General features: G+C 42.9%; 1 protein-coding gene and 1 long non-coding RNA gene across 16 annotated transcripts in view; one reads left to right on the top strand and one right to left on the bottom strand.

Moving 5' to 3' along the window:
• TNRC6C (trinucleotide repeat containing adaptor 6C) overlaps window positions 1-22,688 on the top strand; it is an 80,392-nt gene that overhangs the window by 34,337 nt on the left and 23,367 nt on the right. For 4 of the 15 annotated variants that reach the window (XM_041409587.1, XM_041409578.1, XM_041409575.1 and 1 more), the window contains 7 exons: window positions 7,881-10,466; window positions 17,443-17,652; window positions 18,915-19,081; window positions 19,725-19,829; window positions 20,272-20,352; window positions 20,973-21,042; window positions 21,240-21,385. In XM_041409587.1, the coding sequence (XP_041265521.1) occupies window positions 8,099-10,466; window positions 17,443-17,652; window positions 18,915-19,081; window positions 19,725-19,829; window positions 20,272-20,352; window positions 20,973-21,042; window positions 21,240-21,385 (3,147 nt within the window). In that variant the 5' untranslated portion in view covers window positions 7,881-8,098. Of the gene's footprint in view, window positions 1-2,004; window positions 2,132-3,197; window positions 3,248-5,996; window positions 6,082-7,880; window positions 10,467-17,442; window positions 17,653-18,914; window positions 19,082-19,724; window positions 19,830-20,271; window positions 20,353-20,972; window positions 21,043-21,239; window positions 21,386-22,688 lie in introns of those variants that run through there. The other 11 variants (XM_041409577.1, XM_041409581.1, XM_041409579.1 and 8 more) reach the window with 8 other exon arrangements.
• Window positions 46-3,155, bottom strand: LOC121338508. Its single transcript, XR_005953039.1, has 3 exons — window positions 3,030-3,155; window positions 2,014-2,152; window positions 46-758 (listed from the first exon to the last, which is right to left on the bottom strand). It is a non-coding gene; the product is annotated as an uncharacterized LOC121338508 (long non-coding RNA).

Here is a 22,688-nt window from a genome sequence, read left to right on the forward strand (position 1 = left end):
GTATTAATAATTACAAATTTCAAATTTATGAGACGCATTCCCCATCAAAGTTGGTCCAAGATAGAAAGGGAACAGATGTGCTCTGCCAGCACAGTTAGTTGGAAGCTGGACTTCATTTTGCTCCCAAGCTTTTTGTTGGGCTGTGACTCATTTCTTGGGGTTCTTCTTTGTGTGTCTGTGTACCCTGACTGGCAAAAACAGTTCCCTTCAATAGGTGCCCTATATAAGTACTTGCATTCATAAATTGAAGTTGATTATAGGAAGTTTGTGTTATTTATAGGAAAAATACAAGGAGCCCAGTTTTGACAAATCATTTTAACTAATGGAAATTTCCATCATGTATAGTTAGTTTTAAAGGAATGTAATGTACCACAACAATAGTTCCACTTAAAACTGTTCTTGCAAAATTGACTCTCAAGCCTAGTTCCTGGGTGCATTTGATAATCATTTTCCGAATAGAAAAAAAACCAAACAGATTTGATTTCCATTTATCTGTTGTTTCTGAAATGAGATTGAACCCGACCAGTATTCAGAGGCTATTGCAGAGAAACAGAGAAAAAATGTCTTCAGGAGGAAACCGACTATTTTCAGGAGCCCTTCAGCAGAGCAGTTCTCAAGCCAAGAATAGCGGCAGCGATTGTGCCTCGGTGCTGGAGTGGCAGCGACCCCGAGAGTGTGGCCAGAGCTTTAAAGAGCCATGGTGGTGGTGAGATCCAGGACAGAGGGGCAACACCGCTCCGATGAGCCCCTGGCAGGAACTGAAACAGCACAGTTGAAACATGCCCCATTTACCACGTCATTAATATGTATTTGGGGCAGGTAGGAGGGGAAATAATCGTGAAGGAGAGTATTGGGCACGCTGGAAGTTTGTTTGAATTAGCCTTCAAGATTAGCGTGTGGGCATGGATAAAAGCCCTTTACGTGCAATCTTGGCATTTATGATGATCTTTAGGCCCTAAAATTGTAAAGCTGACCCCATTCTGAGTGTTCCTGTGCCTTGGAGGGAGCCGAGGCTCCCAGCCCAGGGTGTTCCAAGATGGTCGGTCCCGCTGTGCAGGCGCAGCCAGCGCCCGCTCCTGCCGCATTGTTCGGGCAGCTCTTCCCTGCCTCTATAAACAACCGCGCCGCTGATTAATGCGCTCGCATTTGCCACTTAGAGCTGGTTTAGATAGAGGCAGGGAAGTCATTAAGGGCTTGGCAGCAGTCCAGGGTACATCTGGGACTTGGGAGCTGCCGCTGGGGCAGGGAGGAGGGCGGCGGGCGGGAGCTGGGGCAGGGGAGAGGACGCTTGGAACAGGAAGGAGCTGGGGCAGGGAGGAGAGCAATGAGGCAGGAGCTGGTACTGGAGCAGGGAGGAGGGCGATGGGCAGGAGATGGGGCTGGGAGAGGGAGGAGGACACTGGGCAGGAGACACAAATGGGGCTGGGAGAGGGAGGAGGACACTGGGCAGGAGACACAGATGGGGCTGGGAAAAGGAGGAGGACACTGGGCAGGAGACACAGATGGGGCTGGGAGAGGGAGAGAGGCACTGGGGAGGAGGATGCCAGGCAGGAGGAAGGAAGAGGGCACTGGGCAGGAGCAGGGGCAGGAGGAAGGAGGAGGACTCCGAGCAGGGGCAGGAGGAAGGAGGAGGACTCCGAGCAGGGGCAGGCGTTCGGCAGCGCCCGCGTCTTCTCTTGGCTGACTTTCAAAAGCGGCAGAAAAGCAGCTACGGGCGCTAATTGTAGCCGGGTCCCGAAGTGAAAATGTTTTGTGACAGTTGAAAGAATTTAAAGAGGAAGGAAGATCGGTTTAGTGTCAGCTGCAATTAGATAATCAAAGCTTAAAAATCCTGCTCTGTTGATACCTTCACCTAGAGCCGGGGAGCGGAGCTCGGGGAAGGGGGAGGAGGGCTGTGCGTGGAAAGGGCATTTCCATAGCCAGTGCAGCCGAGGCCCGGCCGAGCTCGCAGGTTGTCTGGGCGCGCGCTCGCACAGAGAGATTTTCTTGGCAGCTCTACAGGATGAGGCTTACACTGTACACAGCCGACATATTGAAGCCGGGAGCCCTGGAGAACGTAGAGGCAGGAGTAGAAACAGCTCTGCACACAATGTAGCGTCTCCTAGGATGGTTGGGCGGCTCCTTTCTTCAGGTATTTTATTACCCATCAGCCCTTTTTAGAGCCAAAAAAAGAGAGAAAGTAACCCTAACCCTGAGAAAATAGCATCTGCTTCTGTTAAATCAATTTATTACATAACATTTCAGCGAGAGAGCAGCAGCACAGCGTCCTGAGCTTTTGGCTGCGTTTCAGGTTTGATAAAATGGCGTCTTCGCAGCGAGCTGCCTGTAAAGATATGTTGCACTGAGCAGAAAAATGCAATGATTTGGTGTTTTCTACTGCTGCTTTTGTGTCGGAGAGGTAGCATTTAGTGGAATCTCTACTAATAATGAAAAATCTTGTTTATTTTTGCTTGTTTTCTTAATGCATTTGAAAGCTTTCAGCATCAGAGGGAAGGAACTACGTTTGAATGTCGTAGTGCAGAAAATGAAAAGGGGATAACAGGCTTTCCCCCGTGTGGGCTTAGCTATGGTTTAGTTTTAAAATAAATAAACCTGCTTTATTCAATGCTTCCATCTCCTTTTCTGCCTTTCCACATTATGTGTGCTGTGCAAGATTTCAGCTTCCTCAATCCATGAGACTTGTGAGTGAGCTTTTTAGGGGCTTCAGATAATGCCAGTTTTCAAATCTGTCTCTATGCCTAGAGCTGGATGCAGCAGGTAACCTGAAATGTTAGCACTACAATGCCCAAATTTCTGCTTTATTATATCTTGTGCTTCAGAACAGATGCTTATGTCATGTTTTCTTTATTAAATTAGGCTACATTTGATTTAGCACTTAAAATGTTCTGGTGATTTCTAATTCAGATTTGGAAAAACTCATTTATAGTATTTTAAAGATCTGCTCATGTTGAATTGAAAACTATATTTTGATGGGAGGATAGAAAGTAATTTGCCCTTTTTTTCCCATATTTTGACTTAGAATCACTAACCTTTGTGTGTGCCAAGGAAAATCTCCAGTGGGACTGTCAGTGGCCCTTGGGATTTTTCTGTGTTCTGTGTGTCAGAGCAGGGAGCACCGTCTGTCATCTGTCCTTTGGGCAGCACAGGGCGAGCCAGGGGGTCTGGTTTTGTTACGTGACGAACGTGGGCTGAAAAATAACACGAGTAGTAAGAGAGGAGTCACTGCTAGATCTGATTTTAAAATGGGGTGAGCACAATTTATTAATAATGTTCCATTAAAAGTTTGTCCCAGGCTTTGCCATTTTGTACCCTGTCCGTACTTTGGTTCCAAAGTCAGCTGAATGTTGTGTTATAGTTGGGGAGACAGCATTTGAACAAATGATTGCAACAGAAGCTATGAAGATACAGTTACTTTTAACTCACCTGAACAAAAAATACTAAATATGATTGTAAATGAAATTTTCAGAGGAAGGGGGATGTTGGGGGTCAGTTGCTTGTGCATGCGACGTATTTTGCGTTTCTAAGAAATGCATGCAACAGCTTCTCCCATTTCACTCTACTCATATTTTGCATTTGTAATCTATGTAAACACTAAACTGATTTTGCAACTAATTATTCATTACCCAACACAGCCAAAAATGTTTTCTGTTTTTAATAAGTACTGAATTGAAGCTGGTCAAGTATGTTGGCTACAGTATGTAATAACACCAGCAATCTCCTCCCACCCCATTAAGGATATTATTTAAAAAAAAAAACAAACCAGCAATCCAAAACAAAACAACCCCCTCATGCTATTGGTTATACTGATGAGAGCTGTGTATTTTCCAGGTCATGTGTATGGTTGCAGTTGGACAGAAGTTCTGTGCTTGTTTAAAACAAATTTAAGCCATTATCCTCAAATTAATATTTCCTTCCTGATGGCTGAAGAAATGTTGTTGATCAGGGGAATGATATTTTATAAAAGATGCATAATTAAGATACTGAAACGCAAAGTATTAATTTAAAAATACTTTTCACTTTGTGGTGTCCCAGCACTAGGATTTGCTAACATGGAATACCTGTGGTTCCTGTTCCTTGTGCCTTGTTTACAGTCTTTGCTCAGCTCACAGAGGAGGGATAGAAATGCTTCTGGTGGACTCAGTGCTTTTATTTCACATATTTGCATAAATAAAGAGGAACCGATTCTTAAGAATTTTTAAAGTGGTTTTCACATTTCGATCTTAACAACTTTGAAAAGAAAAGAAAATATTGTGAATTTCTGTGAAGAGTTAGTTTCCTAGAAAGTTGGAGGAAGTGCTTTTATTTCACATATTTGCATAAATAAAGAGGAACCGATTCTTAAGAATTTTTAAAGTGGTTTTCACATTTCGATCTTAACAACTTTGAAAAGAAAAGAAAATATTGTGAATTTCTGTGAAGAGTTGGTTTCCTAGAAAGTTGGAGGAAATATGCATTTTCAAAAAAAACAAAACAAAACAGCCCCAAACAAACAGAAAAGTTCTCTGGATTTAACAATATAAAATATTTTGCATTCATTATTTTTCCCAAATGTTTAAGGAAGTTACAGATTAAGTGAGACTGTGCTACTCATAATTTATTTCATAGCAGCAAGCCCCTTTTAGTTAAAAGAAAGTGGAAAAATGCCTTTTTGTTATTTGCTTCTAGAGACAAGAATATCAAACTTTACTCTATTCAAGATCTGTATTCAAACTCTTGGTTTGTCTGCAGCTAAGCCCCAGTTTTTGCAGGTTTCTGTTCATGGTGTGAATTTTTTTTTCCCATTTTCTTCATCTGTCCTTTTTCCTGCGAGCTTTGTGGCAGCAGCCTTGCTGTTTCACCCAATTGTTCCAGTGGGTGTTGGACACTCTGAGGTTATTGCATCGTTTTTTTCTCTCATTTTTGAACCGTGGCTTGTGGAAGGTGCCAGCGGGATCCCGCTGCCAGCGGAGCGGGGAAGGCGCGGCACGGCGACCGCTGCTCCAGCGGGGATCACCGAATTCACAGCCCTACACAGAATCACTGTAACCCCTACCAAAGCCCCACTGCCTGATTAGCCCATGGGTGTTGTTGAGGGAATCATCTGAACCTCGGGAAGCGTGACTGTGGGACAGGAAAGGGAGCACCTGGATTTGCAAAGCCTTGGGATGCCCAGGGGTTGGAGCTGCACGTTCCTGGGGGGTCCTGCTGAGCTGTGCTTGGCCAACCAAGCCCAGGCATTTGGCCATTTTCTGCTCTTAGTATGGACATCTGTTGGATTTTATAGTTCTTCTCATCATCATTTTCTTTTTTTCTTGGTTTCTCTTACTGCTCCTGAAGATCTGGTCTCGTATTTAACGAAATGTTTTGCTCCCTACTCTCAGCAATCATTCTAAGCTATTTTTTCATCTTCAATCCCACCCATTCCCTTTATTTTGTCTCCTAAGTGCTCTCAAATTTGAGCACCGCTTTAACCACCATCTTTGGGGGGAAAGGAGAAAGGAACTGATTAAACAAGCAGCTCCCTTTCATCTCATCAGCCACGGTGCTGTTCCTGTGAGTGTGGAGACGTCCTGGGCACCCTCCTGATCCTCCTTCCCCAGCCTGAGGGCTCTGCTCGGGCAGCACCAGCCCACAGAGCTGAGCTTTCAGCTTTGAGGAGACCTTTCATTGGAACAATGTATTTCCAGGCCCTTTCAAATCCTGTCGAGGCTCAAAGGCAGCCCTGAGTCGCACCACCCACAGGGTTGAAAAAAAATCTCCTATAACTCCTCTTATCTGATTCCTTGGTTGCCTCAACTTCTTATCTTCTGGCCTGGCCTGCTGCTGCTTTTTTCCCTTTGTTCATTCTTGCTCTACTAAGAATGCTCCTCGGCTCATTTCTCTGACCCCGCTGACCCTTTTTAAGTCCTTGCACAGCCTGCCTTCCCCTTCCATGTCTTATCTGGGATTCTGGTCTCTGTTTAACACCTGTGTAGCAAATCTAGATCATCAGGTAAATGTTCAACGTGTTTCCTCAGCTCTGTGCTGTAGCAGTGGCTGTATCCAGGAGTAACAGGATGCTTTCTTCCTCTCCAGCCATTGCATGCAGAGGAAGGAATCCAGGTAAATCCAAGTGCTTCTGTTCACATTCTTTAAGATTTGTCATGTGCTTGTCAATTATTATGGAAGAAGTTCTTCCCTGTGAGGGTGGTAAGGCACAGAGAAGCTGTGGCTGCCCCTGGATCCCTGGCAGTGTCCAAGGCCAGGCTGGACAGGGTTTGAAGCAACCTGGGATAGTGGGAGGTGTCCCTGCCCACATCAGAGGGTGGAATGAGATTACTTTTAAGGTCCCTTCAAACCCAAACAATTCTATTTTTTCTGATTATTTAAGTCTTTTCCTGGTATCATGAGAACATGGGTGATGAACTAAGACTGTTTTTCCTTTCCTTTCTCTAAAATCCTTTCTTCTGCTTCAATTATTATTTTTTTTAATAAAGCAATCTGGGTTGGTTTAGCGTGTTATTTCTTCATCTTGCAAAATCTTCATAAGGCAACTAAGCAACCACCTTAAAAAGCTACAGGTGAAATGTGTGAACAAGGCTTTGTCAGAGAGAGAGAGAGAGCTTTTTCTCATCTTGGGAGTAAACTTTGCAGTATCAGAACACCTCTAATTAGAGGAGCTAATCACACCAACATACTTGTGATTTAAATTAATTCATATTAGGCATTCATTGTTAACAACTTGTTTGAGAGATTTGTTGCATCCATCTCCCCCACAAAAATATTCATTCTATTCACAAAAAGAGTAGAAGCCATGTTTCAGCAGATTGAAAGCAAGTAAAAATAATTGACATCCAGAATTGGTTACTTTGATGTGTGCAAGCAGTTAGAGGAGCTCTTCTGCAGATTGTCTCCCATACAGCTCTCTTGGATCAGACTGAAATACTTGTTGTCAAATTCCTGTCAAAAGAAACTAAGAGAAATAATCTTGTACAGAGCAATTGGAATGGAAAGGAAATGCAAAACCTTGACCAAACTTGAGTTCTTAACATGAGATGTGTTGTGCCTTCCAGTTTATCGTCACACCCTGGTGAGCAAGCAGATGCTCAAGAGCTTTTGGTTAATTTTTTGGGTTAGTGTCTGTGTTTGAGGATGTGACAGTGCTGAAAAGGCACAGCATCGCTTTTCATAGGCTTGGGAACACAGGGGATTGTGTGTACAAATCCCAAATGATGTATAAACCACGAGTAAAGCCTGTGAGAGGTAAGTTTCCTGACAAAACTGTCAGTTATTTAGAGATGCCCAAGTTCTCTGCTGAAATATACATTGGTGGTGTTTATAATTGGCACCTAACAGTAAAGGTTGCTGTCTGTATTTGTTTCTTTGTTTCCAGGAAGGGTTGCAAACCTAAATGCAGTATCAGTTTGGTGTGTTGTGATGTGGGTGTGTATGTAATATCTCAAGGCAGGCTGACATTTTACATTTTTTTATTGGATGCACTTTCATTGTGTTTCTCTGAAGAATGAAAATTGAGTCAAAATAAATGGTAAGAGTCTGCTAGGTACTCTTCTGTGTTTTTTCCAAATTTGCTTTTTTAGACTTTTCACACACTCTTCTTATTTATTGCCTGCTTATTATTTTTACTGGTACACTGTGGCCTACAAAACACTTGCTCTGTTCTAAAATAAATTTGTTCAGTTATTTTAATTGAGAGTTTTGTCAGATTAAAAAAAACCCCAAACAAGTTAATATGAGCATCGTGCTCCATTGTAGTGAGGAAAATTGCTTTATTATGTTAGAGAATGTACTCTAAATTTTAGCAGAATGTAGTGTTGTAACTAGTGATGTAAAACAGTGCTTTTAGTAGAGGGCTTTTGCAGTGCTTGAACAGTGGACTCATTTTTAACCTTGGATCCTTTCAGATCTCAGCCACAGTGGATTGGGAGACCATTATGAGAATTCCCACTGGGGACAGCAGCCCGCTTTCAGGAGTGAAGGCAACTGCAGCTGGGATAAAGTGATAATAGACAGGACTGACAAGGAAGCGTGGCCTTCCATTACCGGAGCTGAGACTGAGTCTGCCTCAGAATGTACTACAGACACTGACTCTGCCTCCAACTGTGGCTCAGAGAACAGTAGCATGGCTACAGGGAGTGCCCAAGGCAACTTCACTGGACATACAAAGAAAACTAATGGCAATAATGGCGCCAACGGAGCACTCGTCCAAAGCACTTCTAACCAGAGTGCCCTTGGAGCTGGTGGAGCCAACGGCAACGGCAGCTCGGCCAGGGTGTGGGGGGTGGCTGCAGGCTCCAGCTCTGGCCTAGCTCACTGCTCTGCCAGTGGTGGGGATGGAAAGATGGACAACATGATGGGAGACGGTAGAAGTCAGAACTGCTGGGGTGCTTCCAACTCGAATGCTGGCATTAATCTTAACCTTAACCCTAATGCCAATCCAGCTGCCTGGCCTGTACTTGGACATGAAGGAACTGTGGGAGCAGGCAACCCTTCCAGTATTTGCAGTCCAGTCAGTGCCATAGGTCAGAACATGGGCAACCAGAATGGGAACCCAACAGGCACCTTAGGTGCTTGGGGAAACTTGCTGCCGCAAGAGAGCACAGAACCACAAACGTCCACTTCTCAGAATGTGTCTTTCAGCGTACAACCTCAGAACCTTAACACTGATGGACCAAATAACACTAACCCCATGAACTCTTCACCAAACCCTATCAATGCAATGCAGACAAACGGACTGCCGAACTGGGGGATGGCCGTGGGCATGGGGGCCATCATCCCGCCCCACCTGCAAGGCCTTCCTGGTGCTAACGGAACAGCGGTTTCTCAAGTCAGCGGGGGCAGTGGTGAAGGAATGGGCAGTTCAGTATGGGGGATGTCCCCAGGTAATCCTGCCGCAGGAAACAGCAATTCTGGGTTCAGTCAGGGGAATGGAGACACTGTGAACTCAGCATTAAGTGCTAAACAAAACGGATCCAGCAGTGCTGTGCAAAAGGAAGGAAACGGAGCGAACGCGTGGGACTCGGGGCCTCCCTCTGGCCCCGGGGTCCTGGCTTGGGGCAGGGGCGGTGGCGGGGTTGGCAGTGTGCATTCTGGAGCCTGGGGCCACCCCAACCGCGGCGCCAGCAACGGTGTCAACGGGGAGTGGGGCAAGCCCCCAAACCAGCATTCCAATAGCGACATCAATGGGAAAGGATCAACAGGGTGGGATAGCTCGAGTGTTACCAGTCCGAATCCTGCCATGCAGCAGGGCAATGAACAAATGAACTCTTGGGCCAAAGCTGCGGCATCTGGCACCACGGCTAGTGAAGGAAGCAACGACAGTGGTGGGAGTCAAAATGAAGGCAGTACTGGGAGGGAGGGGGCTGGAGAGGGCAGGAGGAGAGACAAAGGGATGATAGACCAAGGGCAAGTTCAGTTGCCAAGAAATGACCTTGACCCCAGGGTCCTGTCCAACACGGGGTGGGGACAGACCCCTGTGAAGCAAAACACTGCCTGGGAATTTGAAGAGTCCCCAAGGTCTGAACGGAAGAATGACAATGGAACTGAGGCCTGGGGTTGTGCAGCTACTCAATCTTCAAACTCAGGGGGGAAGAACGATGGGTCCATCATGAACAGTACAAATACCTCTTCAGTATCTGGGTGGGTCAACTCTCCACCGGCAGCTGTTCCAACAAATACAGGTTGGGGAGACAATAACAACAAAGCACCAAATGGCCCAGGGGGGTGGGGAGAGTCAGCAAGCTCTACTACTGTTAATAATGCTGCTGCTGCCAAAAGCGGCCACACTTGGAGTGGGACCGCAAATCAGGAGGACAAGTCACCTACCTGGGGTGAACCTCAGAAACCCAAATCTCAAAACTGGGGAGATGGACAGAAATCAAATCCAAGCTGGACTTCAGGAGGTGGAGACTGGACAGATTCATCGTCTGTTCCTGGACACTTGGGTGATGGGAAGAAGAATGGATCTGGATGGGATTCTGACAATAGATCGGGGTCTGGCTGGAATGATTCCACAAAGTCTGGGACCAGTGGGTGGGGGAATGGCACAAACAGCAAGGCTAATACAGGTACAAGTTGGGGGGAATCTTTAAAGCCAGGCCCCCAACAAAATTGGGCTAATAAACCCCAGGACAACAATGTGAGTAACTGGGGAGGAGCTGCTTCTGTAAAACAGACGGGGTCAGGGTGGGTTGGTGGGCCAGTGCCAGCCAAACAAAAAGAGAACTGTGAGGCAACTGGCTGGGAAGAGCCATCTCCACCGTCCATTCGCCGCAAGATGGAAATCGATGATGGTACCTCAGCTTGGGGCGACCCAAATTACAACAACAACAAGACTGTAAACATGTGGGATAGAAATAATCCTATAATTCAGAGCAGTACCACAACCAACACCACCACCACTAGCACCATTATCAACACCAACATGGTTGAACCTCAGCCATCGCACCAGTCAAGTGCCCAGCCGAACCGGTCCCCGCTGCTTGGCCCAGGTATGGCAACAGTTTTGTGAAATATTTCATAAAACAGCTTTAAGAGATACTTTATACCAGTACTAGTTGCTGAATGCTGTCTGTCCTGTTGGTGTGTTGGGTAGAAATCCTGTGTTTATGTCCAGAGTATGATTGTTCCTTTATTCTGAAACTGTCTTGTCTTGAGGACAGAATCCATGGAACCTGACACAAATTTCCATAATCTAAATGAATGTAAGAAAGGCTTGAAACAATATTTGGTCAACAGCGTGGTAGGTTGTGGATCCATGTTCATTTTAACATCTCTTCCACAGTTATTTAACACCTTTTAATTCAGCCATTTGAGAGGCTGGGGGATTTTGGCAACCCTTTCTTCTGTTATTTGCCTGCTGTCCCCACTGCGCAGGCTCGGTGTGTTTAGACAGCCTGCATCTGTTTCTTTTCTGCAAAACATCTCTTGGCAACAGATGTTGGTTAACAATTGCATGAATTTAGGCTGCTGCTGTTTCTCTGTCCAGCTTGTTGTCTTTTATGAAGAAATGGTTCCCTTCTCAGGGGTCGGGCACAGGCAGCATCCCGGATTTTGTGTGGTTCTCAAAAAGCAGGACTGATTCAAGGTGTTAATATTCAGGGTTTCCTGTGTTTCAAAGACAAAGTTTAGGTATTTAGGAATTTTTCTAATCAAAAGCAAGGTGCTGTTGTAGACAAGCAGCAAGGAATAAAAATGCATTAAAAATGGGGAAAATGCTTAAAAGAGAGGTATTTAAATAACAGTTACACTAGCAGCCCATATCTATATCATGACCACAGACCTCTCCAAAATAAATCTAATCATGCAGTACTCTTTCAAATTCTACACCTGAGTTTTGTTTCCAAGTTTTTGTTTCATCGTGGTCATGGCTAAGTACTGACTTTTTAACCACGTTTTTCTCCAAGTGGGATTTGTTCTCTCATTCCCATCCTTTTTCTCTTTGATGTTTTGGAATGTTTCAAATTTGCTTTAATGTCTGTATAAAAATAGTCTTACGTTTCCCACTCTGGTCAAGTATGTTAACAGTAGAGGGTACCTGTTTTAATGAAATAACGTGCTCCAGAAGGAGAAGTCTTTAAATGCCTTTGTACTTGGTCAGCCAACATATGTGACTAGCTTATTTAATCCATATTTAGAACTTTACCCATGAAACATGAATTCAGATTCCTGAATTGTAATGGAAGTATCATGAAAGTGGATTTTTCCTTGGGTTTGAGTGAGGTTTTGTTTTTCATTAAGGTGATTTTTGGAGGATTACATTGGTGCTTGTGAAACTGTTCATACACAGCAATGCATTGTTAATGTTATTCAAGTAATTAACACCTTATAGAGGAAAACTTAACGGTCCTGAGCCCTCAGATTTTGAAAATGGAATTTAAAAGCTGGTGTTAATCTGCAGTGATTCCTTTGGAGCATGAACAGCAGCAAAGGAAGGGTTTCTTTGAAGCAGTATGTTTACATATTCAGAAACTGCCTATGAACAAGTAACCAACCCTGACCAGGTTCAAGTGAGTGTTGGGCTTCTTGAAAAATGTGAGCTAGAAAGATTCTAAGATCTTTTAAGATAAGCAAACCTTTTATCTTCTTTTTTTTTTTTTTAAAGTTTTCCAAGGTAAGCAAAGCCAGCTCTCAGAATATATTTAAGTCAGCATGCAAGAAAGTACAAAATGGGTAATAGTGAAGACAATTTAAAATATGGTTCTGATATTAAAATTTAGATCAGGTTGTAGCAGGCATAAATTAAACCTTATACATGGTATAGTACAGCAATTCTGGGTATAGTGCAAGTATAAAGGTATATTACCAACTCTTGGTATAGTACAAGTATAAAGGTCAAACATGGAGATATTTGGACGGATTTTTGTCTGAATGGAAGCGAGGAGCAGTCTTGAGCTCTGCTGTGTTTGCTTGTGGCTGTGCCAGAGGAGGAAGAGCAGCAGTGCAGCTCCAAGGGATGGATCCCCGTGGCTTCCCTGCGTGCAGGAGTGCAGGAGGGCCCCTTTTCCCAGGGCAGGCAGCACATGGCAGCTGCACAGCAGCATCCTCGTGCTCTGGGTGGAAATGTACACAGACCTGAAACATCCACAAATCATCCCCCGTCTGGGACAGCCAAAACATGGGAAGCAAGTGGTGAATGTCTTGCCTCCCACGCAGACAGGGCCCTGCACTTTGGAGTTGTGCTGTTTAACTCTTTTTCCTACTCCAATTCCCTCTCCACTTTGCTGTGCATTTCCAGCCTCAGCAGAGAATCTTGTCACCAGGAGACTTTCTGCAGTCCACAACCAAAGTTCATCCAGCAGCAGTTCTTTTCCATGCAAAACATGATTGTGTCATTAATTAGAGCCTGTGCCACAGGGCACAGTTAAGTGCTCATCTAAAATCCTGCAACTCTTGAACTCTGTAGTTACCGTGGGCATTTTGTCACCTGCGTGGGTCATGACGTGTTCTGCCAGTCACTTTCAGGGAATATAATGAATTAGGAATCATGGATTCCATTCCTGTGTAACTAAGGAGGAGTGGTGCAGATGGAAGTTGTCACAGTCATATGTCCTGCAGGCAAAGAAGTGGATTTTAATTTTGCTGCACAGCCCTAGTTAGGAGTTCACAAAGGATTAACAGTTCCTTTTGGGGTTGAAGTGTATGCTTTATTAGTTTGGAAATAGAGGCCAAGTTACAGTCTTGTTATTCAAGTTGTCACCCATCCCCAGAAGTTCTCCAGATCCTTTGAAGGCAGAACTTAAAAGCCATTGATGGGAAGCAGATGTTGGTAAACACTTGGTGAAAATGAAGAATGCTCTAAGGAGTTTCATTTTCCATTGGAAAAGAAGAGGAAAAAAAGAGAGGGGAAAGAGATAGATAATGTGATAGTCCTTGCTGGTTCTAGGAGCTTGTTCTCAAGGCACTGGTGAATTACTTAGAAAAAGGATCAGAAAGCTGGTGGGTTTGAGTTAGATTGGGGTTTAATCTAAATTACTTGTGCATAATTCTTCCTAGCATTTCTAACTCATGCAGCTTTGGTATGAGGGGAATAAGAAGTGAGAAAAGGTTTTGCAAACAGAAATGATTTAATGAGATTTTTGGATCACAGACAGCATCAGATCCTCCCTCCAAGTGCTGAGGAGTGGGCTTGATGCTTTCCTGCTCATTACATCAGGAGAGCCTGGCAGGGTTCCAGCATCCTCCAGCTGAGGAAAGGAGCAACAGAAGATAACACAGGCTTCCCTGTGGGGATTGTAGGTCACAAATTAAAGTCTTTGTGGTTACTAGAGAGTGAGGAGCTTAAGTTTTAAAAACCTGAACTGGATCTAAGTTCTGAAAGCTCCAAACGTCTCTGTTCCTTTTATAATCCTGTGCCTCTAAGTGGCAGCTCACATGGCAGTGTTTTTCTTACTTTGAACTTCCATCAGAATGGATTTGAAAGCAGCTCAGCTTTGGGCTCCTTTAGGGTGCTCATGTGAAAACCTAAAACCCTCTGGTGGGTGCTCAGCCCATGAATAGCCAGATTTTGGGGGGCAGCCAAGTGATGCTGAGAGAGCTGCCCTCGATTTTCACACAAGGGTGATGTCACTTCTGAAACCCAAATTAGAGCTTTCTGAATGCTCAGTGTTGAACTGGAATCCCTGTCAGAAAATGAGAATTTGAGTGATTAAAGATTGTAGGTAGCTCTTAAATGTGTATATAAAACCCAGAATAACTAGTGTGTAATTAGTGAACAACCTCTTTTCTGCCTAATATCTTATTTTTTAAATGTATATAAGGTTCTAATATTTTGGTTTGCCTGTGTTGTGCTCATGTGCTTTGGTGTTTATCACGGACCAACAACTTGAAGGAAAACAATTTCTGCCATCCAAATAGCTATAGGGTTATTTTGAGGGAAAACAACTGCATCCTGCCACAGCTTAGTTAACATTTCACTTTCCCTTGAGGATTTCCTGTTGGCTGTGGCCCAATGTTAATTATGTTTTTATTTCTATAAAACAAAGCTCTGCCAATGTGTCCATGTTTATTACTTACTGTGATCTTTTCATTTCTTGCAATTCTAACAATGTTTAAAAACTTCAGTACTAAAACCTCACTTTCTTGCCAAAGAAGCCTTTAAATGGAGCACGTTCTGTTGCCAAACAACATTTCTGCAGAGCTGGGGGTTTTAAGGAGCTTTTTACCAGCAGAGCCTAAATCTGTATCATTCTCATCAGAAAATAGGAAGTTTTCTCCAAGCAGAACTTTTGAAAACGTTTGGCAGGTTCAGGTTTTGAGACTACTCAGAGGTCTTGGTTTGCCTTCCCAACCGCCACGGGGAGTTTTGCACCATTCATTCAAAAATGTAACTTTATTCCTTTTTAAACTTCCTAAAACAGAATCATTTGGAGTCAAAGGAACATAGCACAGAGACAGTAGCATTGGGACAGGAGTATTTACACAGAGGGGAAACAGGTTTGCAATGGAGAAATGCTCCAGAATTTACAGACAGTGTAGTTTTTGCAGTGCACAGGTTATTTTTCCAGCAGCCTTCAGGTTTTATTTACTAATTTCCTGCACTTAATTGTATCTGTTAAGATAGTTTGGAAAACTTGTTGTAGATTAATTTTGTTTGCTTTTATGTACTTGTACTATTTTCTGTTACTAAAGGCTGGTTCCCCCATTATTTGTAATCCCATATTATTTCCTGCTCAGTGCATTTAAAAGCACTTAAAATAATTTGGACATGACACATCTGTGGCCTTTAGTTGGAGTTGTTGAATTTCTAAGAGCAACAGAGGAACTAGTTTTTTTTGAGGTTTTTACTCTACAGCGCAGCACACTTCAGCTTTTTTAAATGTATAAATTGTGTTTTAAGGATGATTTCATGAATTGAATTAGGTAGAGTTTCCAGTAGAGGTTGCATGAAGCCAGGGAGATGTTAATACTCTGCGCTGTCCCTGTTTGCAGTCTGGGTGGTGTTGTGGAGATGTTTTGTTTTCTGTTTCATTTGCCTGCAGTTAATCTTTTTCAGCTGCCAGTGTGATTTAATACACGCAGTTGTCTGCCAGTTGCCTCCTGAGTAGTGAGGCAGAAACTCAAATAAAGCCTCCCTTAAATAAAGCTGGCTAGAAAATACGAGCAGGAACCTTGAATTAAGCATTTGAGGTGCAACACCAAGGAAGCTGTCATGTTAAGTACAGGTTCATTTAGGTACATCTGTGGATCTGCCAGTTTATCTTCTTTACACACCTTAAAATAACCAGAATTGTAAGGTACGTTGATCGAGCCTAAACCGTGGTATTTTTGTTTCAAATGGAAATAACTTGAATAAAAGAGTGACATTTTGGGTTGTTTCAGGAGCTTGCTTTAAATTCAGTGCCTTTTGCTGGCAGAGAAGGAGTTTTCTGAAGCTGCAATGCATGAGTGGAGAGTTTGACACTCACTGTGCCATCTGCACTTGCATCAGTGTCTGAGAGAGCTGCACTGGCTGTAAGGAATAGAGCCCAAAATAAATATATAGTGCAGGAACAGAGGAGCAATGCACGGCTCTGGGCCCATCTGTTTGATTGTTTTCTCTGCCAGACAATTTTTGGAATTGTTATTGGCAATGGATGCTGCTGCAGGTTCAGGATAGGGGAATTCTGTGGAATTCAGTGAGTTCTGCAAGGACTTGTTGCTCAGATAACCACTATTGTTTGGTTATTCCAGTGTATTTCAAGGTATTCTTAGGCACTCCCTTGCCATTGCCTACCTATTCTGGGTGTTAATTTGTGGAGAAAATATTGCACCTGCTTTTTGAAACCTTTCCAGAGTATTTTTACAGATACCATTGTGGAGCAAAAAAAGGAAATAATGTTGTTGCAAAGCAGCATCTGATCATTCACTTACAAAATATTCATCTTAATAACATTAATCTCCAATTAAAAGAGAACAAATTCCTGATTTAGCAGCCTAATTACCAGTGGAAGTTTTAAGCAGACTGAATTCTACAATATTTGTGAAGATTTCAGCTGTCATGTAATGGGATGTAATTTTTTTTTACAATTGTAGAAAAATAGGTTAGTGTCAGGTGTCTGTAAGAAATTTGTTTTCTTGCTTTTTGTGCCTCTCTTTGTGCTTGTTTACAAAGTACCTTGAACTCCATCTGTGATCCAGGTCCTCTCTCCAGAAAATCTCTGGTAACAATGGCTGTGAATTCAGTTTACCCTTGTGCTGTGTTGGTCAGGTTGCTCTGTAGGCTCAGGAGCCCTTTGGCTGTTGCTGCCACGTTCAGCTGCAGGGCTGAAATCCTGTCAGGTGGATTTAAGAGCATTACATTCAAGCCCAGGCTGTTTCTTTGGAGTAGCTTACGTCTTCCAGTGAGTTCATGTAATACTCTGTAGGAAAACAATGGCTTCCACCTGCCATTCCCCGTGGAGTGATTACGGATCCTAATTGAAGTCTTGATTAATTCCCCTTAAAATAATATTTATTATAATGTAGAGGGTCAGTGATGAAGGATAGGTAGGTAGCTATGAGCTGTAATGAAAGCTTCAAGGAATACATTCAGCACAGATAATCTTCACTCAAAGTGGGAACAATCAAATTGCATCTTACTGCCAGGGCATGAGAAAAGAGATTTTATAGTTTGTAAACAGTGAAAAGGAATTAACAGTGTTTAAGATCTTTCAGTGAATCAAGGCCCAACTCAGACTGGGGTCCTGGTCTTTGGAATCCTGGCCCTGGGCAGCTGTTCCTTGGTGCTCACTCGGCAGCCTGGTTGCTCCTGGCTGTGGAAAAGAACCCTCTTTCTGTATTGACAACTTGACATTAGCATAAAATTAAGAAAAAACTCTTAAAACCAAATTTAAGGGATTTTTTTAAACACACTTAACTACAATCACTGTATGTACTTACCGGCTCATGCTCTTTCCAGAGAAACTCATGAGCAAAATTTAAAGTTTTTTGGAATTATTTGATAAAGAAACCTTTCCTCTCATCACTGTTCTCCTCGCCTTGCTCCAGCAGGCTGGGGAGAGATGCCTGCTGTCCACACCAAGAGCGAAGCTTCCTGGGGAGAGCCCTCCTCCCCTTCTGCTGCAGTTGACAATGGCACTTCGGCGTGGGGGAAGCCCCCCAGCAGTGGGACCGGGTGGGGAGAGAATCCTGCCGAGCCAGCAGGGACCTATGGAAGAACAAACGCTCCAGCTGCTGCCCCAGCACTGTGCAAACCAGGTACACACAGGGCTGCCGCTGTCCTGGCAGGGGAGGGGGTTTGCTTCTGCCACTTCTTCTTTTCTGTGTGTTTCAGTCCCAGGAGTTAGCTTCTGCCACTTCTGCTTTCTCTGCATTTCAGTCACAGGCGGCCTTCGTGGTTTCATTCTCAAAACTATGTTAGCTGTCACAAGGCCACGCTAATCCAAACACCAAGTTAATTCAAAAATATGAATATAGGGCATCCATGTGGAAATTTAAAGGAGAGTAGTTTTGTGTGTTTGGAAAGCAGCATAGCAGAGGTGCAGGAAACTGTGAAACTGCAGAAGAACGTGACTAGGACTTAAACCCTTGGTGTCTGAAAGAAACCTGTATTGGGATGAGAAGCAGTGGAGAACAGTCAAGATAGAACTGATTCTGGTAGGAAAAGCAACACCTGAGAACCACTAACCATAACAACCTCATGTTGGGTTAAACTGGGTGAATGGGTGTTTTCTTCAGATGTTAAAACTGTTGCCAGGTTCAGGAACATCCTGAACTATTTCCTGCTTCGTGATTCCTAACTCGTGGTATTTAATAAATATCCTCCACCTCTGAATGTCCTGAGGGCCACTGTGATTGCTTTAGACTCTCCTCTTGGCTGTGGAGGTTGCCTAGAGATTCACTCCTGCAAAATGCCATAGTGAGACGTAGTTAGAAGTCCCAGAAAACATAAAAGGGGGAGTGAGAGCTCCTAAGATGAGTAATCCCAGCTTTAAAGAGAGTAAACAGAATAAAATGGACTGAGGTGACACAGCCTTGTCACTGAATATGAAGCGTTCCCTGCAGCCCACAAGCTCCTTTCAGATTCCATTCTTCAAGATGCGAATGAGTGTCTGAGCGTTAATGACTTGGAAATTTGGTTTGTTCATGGAAGAATGTGGTAGGTAAAATGGTGAGATTCATTGAAAACAAAATAGCACTTAACAAATGTGTGCTCATATTTTGGTTCCTTGTTCCTGGGGGAGTAAAGTGGCCATGACCACAGATCTTACTGGTTCTAGGAAAGGCAGGACTTGCAGTTGCGGGATGTTTTCTTCTCTTGAGTATTTAGAGAACTCCCTTTTTTTTACTAGCTTCAAAGAAGACATTCTTATCATTTTACTGCCAATTAAGCTATTTGATGAACATCTTTATCTCTTGAAAATACTTACATTAGCACACCTGGATATGGCACAAAAGGCTATTTCTGTAAAATTTGCAGGAAACTGAATAAGATTTTTCTTCTCCCACTTTCCCTCCAGCTTCAAAATCTATGCAAGAAGGCTGGGGCAGTGGTGGGGATGATGTGAATCTCAGTACTAGTCAGTGGGAAGATGAAGAAGGAGATATGTGGAATAATACTGCTTCACAAGAGAGCAGCTCCTCCTGTAATTCCTGGGGGAATGCCCCGAAGAAAGGACTTCAAAAGGTAAGACAAAAACAAAGACACTCTCCAGCAAGAGTGGAATTAATGTAACATTTGTAGAATAAGTTGTCACAAATTTGCTGGTGCATTATACCTGAAATTAAACCTCTGACACCTGAACACAAGCACAGCTTGCCACTACAGTGGTTCAAGTACAGCCTACCTTGTTTCCAGGGGAAAACGGGAGATCTTTGAATTTAGGCATGTCAGATGCTTTGAGAGTTCTGTTGTTGTTGCCTTTGTTTTCTCTAAGTTTTATAAGCGTCCATGTATTCTAAAGAAATGATAATGTATTAACAGAAAGAGGAGAAGGTGTTAAGGGGGCTTTCAGACACTTCCCATGGTGGTGGAAAAGCAAACAGTAGTTTGTGATGGAGTTGTTTAACACAAAAAGCTGTTTTCTGTTTGTGAGGACGGTGTGTGTGTGTGTGAGAACAAAGCAAACTTGTGTTAATGCTGCACTCAACCGAGAACGTAGACAATTGTGTGAGGAAATTTTCCATTGCACAGTCTTTATTTCAGGACAAGGCCAGGCTGTAACTTAAAGGAATTGGGAATGCATTTAGCCACTTTGTTTGTTAATCCATTAGCCAAGAGTTAGGCCGGTGATTTGATCAAGTATGGTTGTTTCTTGTACTGTCCGCAGCCCAAAACAAATCCGCGCTTGTCCCTTGGTACTTTCTGGAGAACTGAAAAGAAGAGACTTCTTAAGGATATTGTGATAGAAAAGCTGCACAAAGATCTTTTAAAGGTGTTTATCTAGACGCTCTTGTTTGTTTTTAAGAAAATACACTGAGTAACATTCTTAACTTCAAGGTTGCAAACTTGTTTTTGGGAATGTTTTTCAGGAAGTGTTGTACTATTTCAGCTTTATTTCGTTATATTTTTCTGCCAAGGATTAAAATGAAATACGTAAATTCAAAGGTGGCTTTAATTCAGTGGCCAGCAAATCAAATACTAAATAGTACACTGAGCACCTATTCAGCTGAGATAAATTTTTACACTTTTGGGGGAAGAGAATCGTAGTCGCGTTGCTCGGAGGGTTCTTCAATACTTTCTGAATTAATGTACTAATACATCTTTCAGTAGCATGTGCTATTAATAAAAACCACTTACCATTTCTTTTATGTACATCTCACTACAATGAACGTGGCAGCCAGCCCATTAATGGAATCTCCCATTTATTTACTAAGGGCATGAAGACATCTAGCAAGCAGGATGAGGCCTGGATCATGAACCGTCTGATAAAACAGCTCACAGACATGGGCTTCCCTGTGAGTAGTGCTCAGCCAGCACACTGTGCCTTAGCTTTTAGCTTGTACTTCTGACTGTGGCTGTTTCAGACTGTAGCTACACCAAGATCTTCAGTCCCCAGGCCAGCAAGTAGCCCCGATGTGCATTTAAACACATATTGTGATTTCAGAAATCTGTTGTAAACCTATTCCATGCTCTGAGATGAACTGGGAATATTCTTTCCATGAGGGCATTTATATATTTTGAAGTCCTATTTTTATAACAACAGGTATTACTTTGAACTGCAGTAATCACCTCCCATTCCTCTTTTTTCATTAAACAGGTAAAATGAGAGTATAGCCTGGTTGTTTCGTAGAGAAAGTCATATCATTGTGATATTTGAATTGTTCATGGAAAACAGGAAGATGTTTAAACAGAACAATGTGTGTCACCTTGTAGAGCCAGTACTTCCTTGACAAACTGAAATACCTGAATTGTGAGAATTGCTGAAAGCAGAAAAAAACCACACACAGACATTATTTAGGCTGCTGAGTAAACATTAAGCCCAGTATTTAAGAGATGTGTCTGTTTTCTCAGGTTACTTTGAAATCACATGAATGTGATTACTTTTCCTCTTAACATAAATTCCTGTTTTTGACAGAGAGAGCCAGCGGAAGAGGCCTTGAAGAGCAACAGTATGAATCTTGATCAGGCCATGAGTAAGTATCTGTGTAAGTAACTTTTTTTGTCTTTAAATCAACACAGGAACCCTGCATGATTATAAGCATTTGATTATACTCAGACCAATTGGATAATATTTATTTTCTTGCCTTGCTTTTGTAAGCAAGATGAATTTCTCTGAACTGCTGTTGGCAACTTTACTCCCCTCTGCCTCACCTTTTCCAATATATTTCCCTTTTCTGTGCAGGTGCTCTGCTGGAAAAGAAGGTGGAAATGGACAAGCGTGGAATGGGAGTGACCGACTATAATGGAATGGTCACCAAACCCCTTGGCTGCCGCCCACCACCAATCTCCAAAGAGTCTTCCATGGACCGCCCCACCTTCCTTGACAAGGTGAGTTCAGCAGCAGGAACAAGTCAGAGTGTGCACAGTGTAGAAATGCTGCTGATTTTCACTGCTTAGAAAGTGTAGGAAGAAATACGATGGATGTGGCTTTGTTCCTTTTCTTGCATTTTTTCAGTCTTGTGGGGGATTCAGTCCTTGTGGAAAGGAGCAGTGGTTTGATTTTCACATAGAAGTAAAGAATGATCATCCCCAGTTTTACACCTGAAAACTTGCTAAGGAATCAGTAACACAGAGGAACTAGAAATGGGAAAAAAAGAGAAAAAAATTAACCACAGCACTCTGTGAGAGTGCAGTCAGTGACCCTTGCCCACATTCACAATCAGGCAGGACCAAGGCCAGAATCTTCCAAGAATTAGGCTCTTAATTTCTCTTCTTTTAGTTTTCAGCTTCTTAACAAATTTCAGTGAAAGTTCAGTACCTAAACACGAAGGAGGAGTTCAGGTATTTTTGTTAAGTCTCAGAGCAGACATGCAGAGCCATAAATACCTTCTCCAATGAGCTTCCCTTTCTGTGATCACATATGACAAATTTTCCAGCACTATTTAATAACTGAGGAAAAGTCAGAAGTTTGTGTTGTCCAGGATTCAAAGTTACTAAAGAAAAGAATACATGGAAAAGTGCAGCCAAATCTTCAGTAGGAAATGAGATTTACAGCCTTGACAGAAAATCCTGCAGAAACTTACCAAATCACCTAAGAATCCTCCTGAAAATGATTGATAATTAAAGAAGAATCTCAGATGTCATTCTGCATTTCACAGGTTATTGAAAGGTTCATACAGATGGGTGCTGGAGGATTCTGACCACAGAAATCAGTGCTTTTGACAAACTGTGCTGAAAGCAATTCATTTCACATGAGCTGTGTACAGGGTGTGAGGCAGTAATGAAATCCACTCATATAAAGCTCATTCTTTGCCATGGCAGACTTTAATGAATGTGTTAATTGAAGGCCACAAAAGATGCATGCATGCCAGTTAGCCTTTCCTTTTCTTGGATAACAATATCTTCAGCAGTAAAATTCTTGCCAGAGAGAGGTGCATTATGTGCAGCATGATGCATAATTCTGGAAACATATGTTAAACACAACTATTGAGAAGGGAGTACTAAAATCATTAATATTCATACAGTAAGTAAAATCTATCAGTCTAGGCATAATCTGTCACAGTGACTTGGCTCTAACAAAGGAAATAATCCCACACTGTATTTGTTAGCTATCACAGTGTTGAGCAACTTGCTAAGTGAATTAAATAAATATAGTTTCTACTCTAAGAACACAGAGTTTTTATTCCTCCAA

This window comes from Onychostruthus taczanowskii, unplaced genomic scaffold (assembly GCF_017590055.1).
Source record: "Onychostruthus taczanowskii isolate IOZ18803 unplaced genomic scaffold, ASM1759005v1 scaffold30, whole genome shotgun sequence".
Taxonomy (NCBI): domain Eukaryota; kingdom Metazoa; phylum Chordata; class Aves; order Passeriformes; family Passeridae; genus Onychostruthus; species Onychostruthus taczanowskii.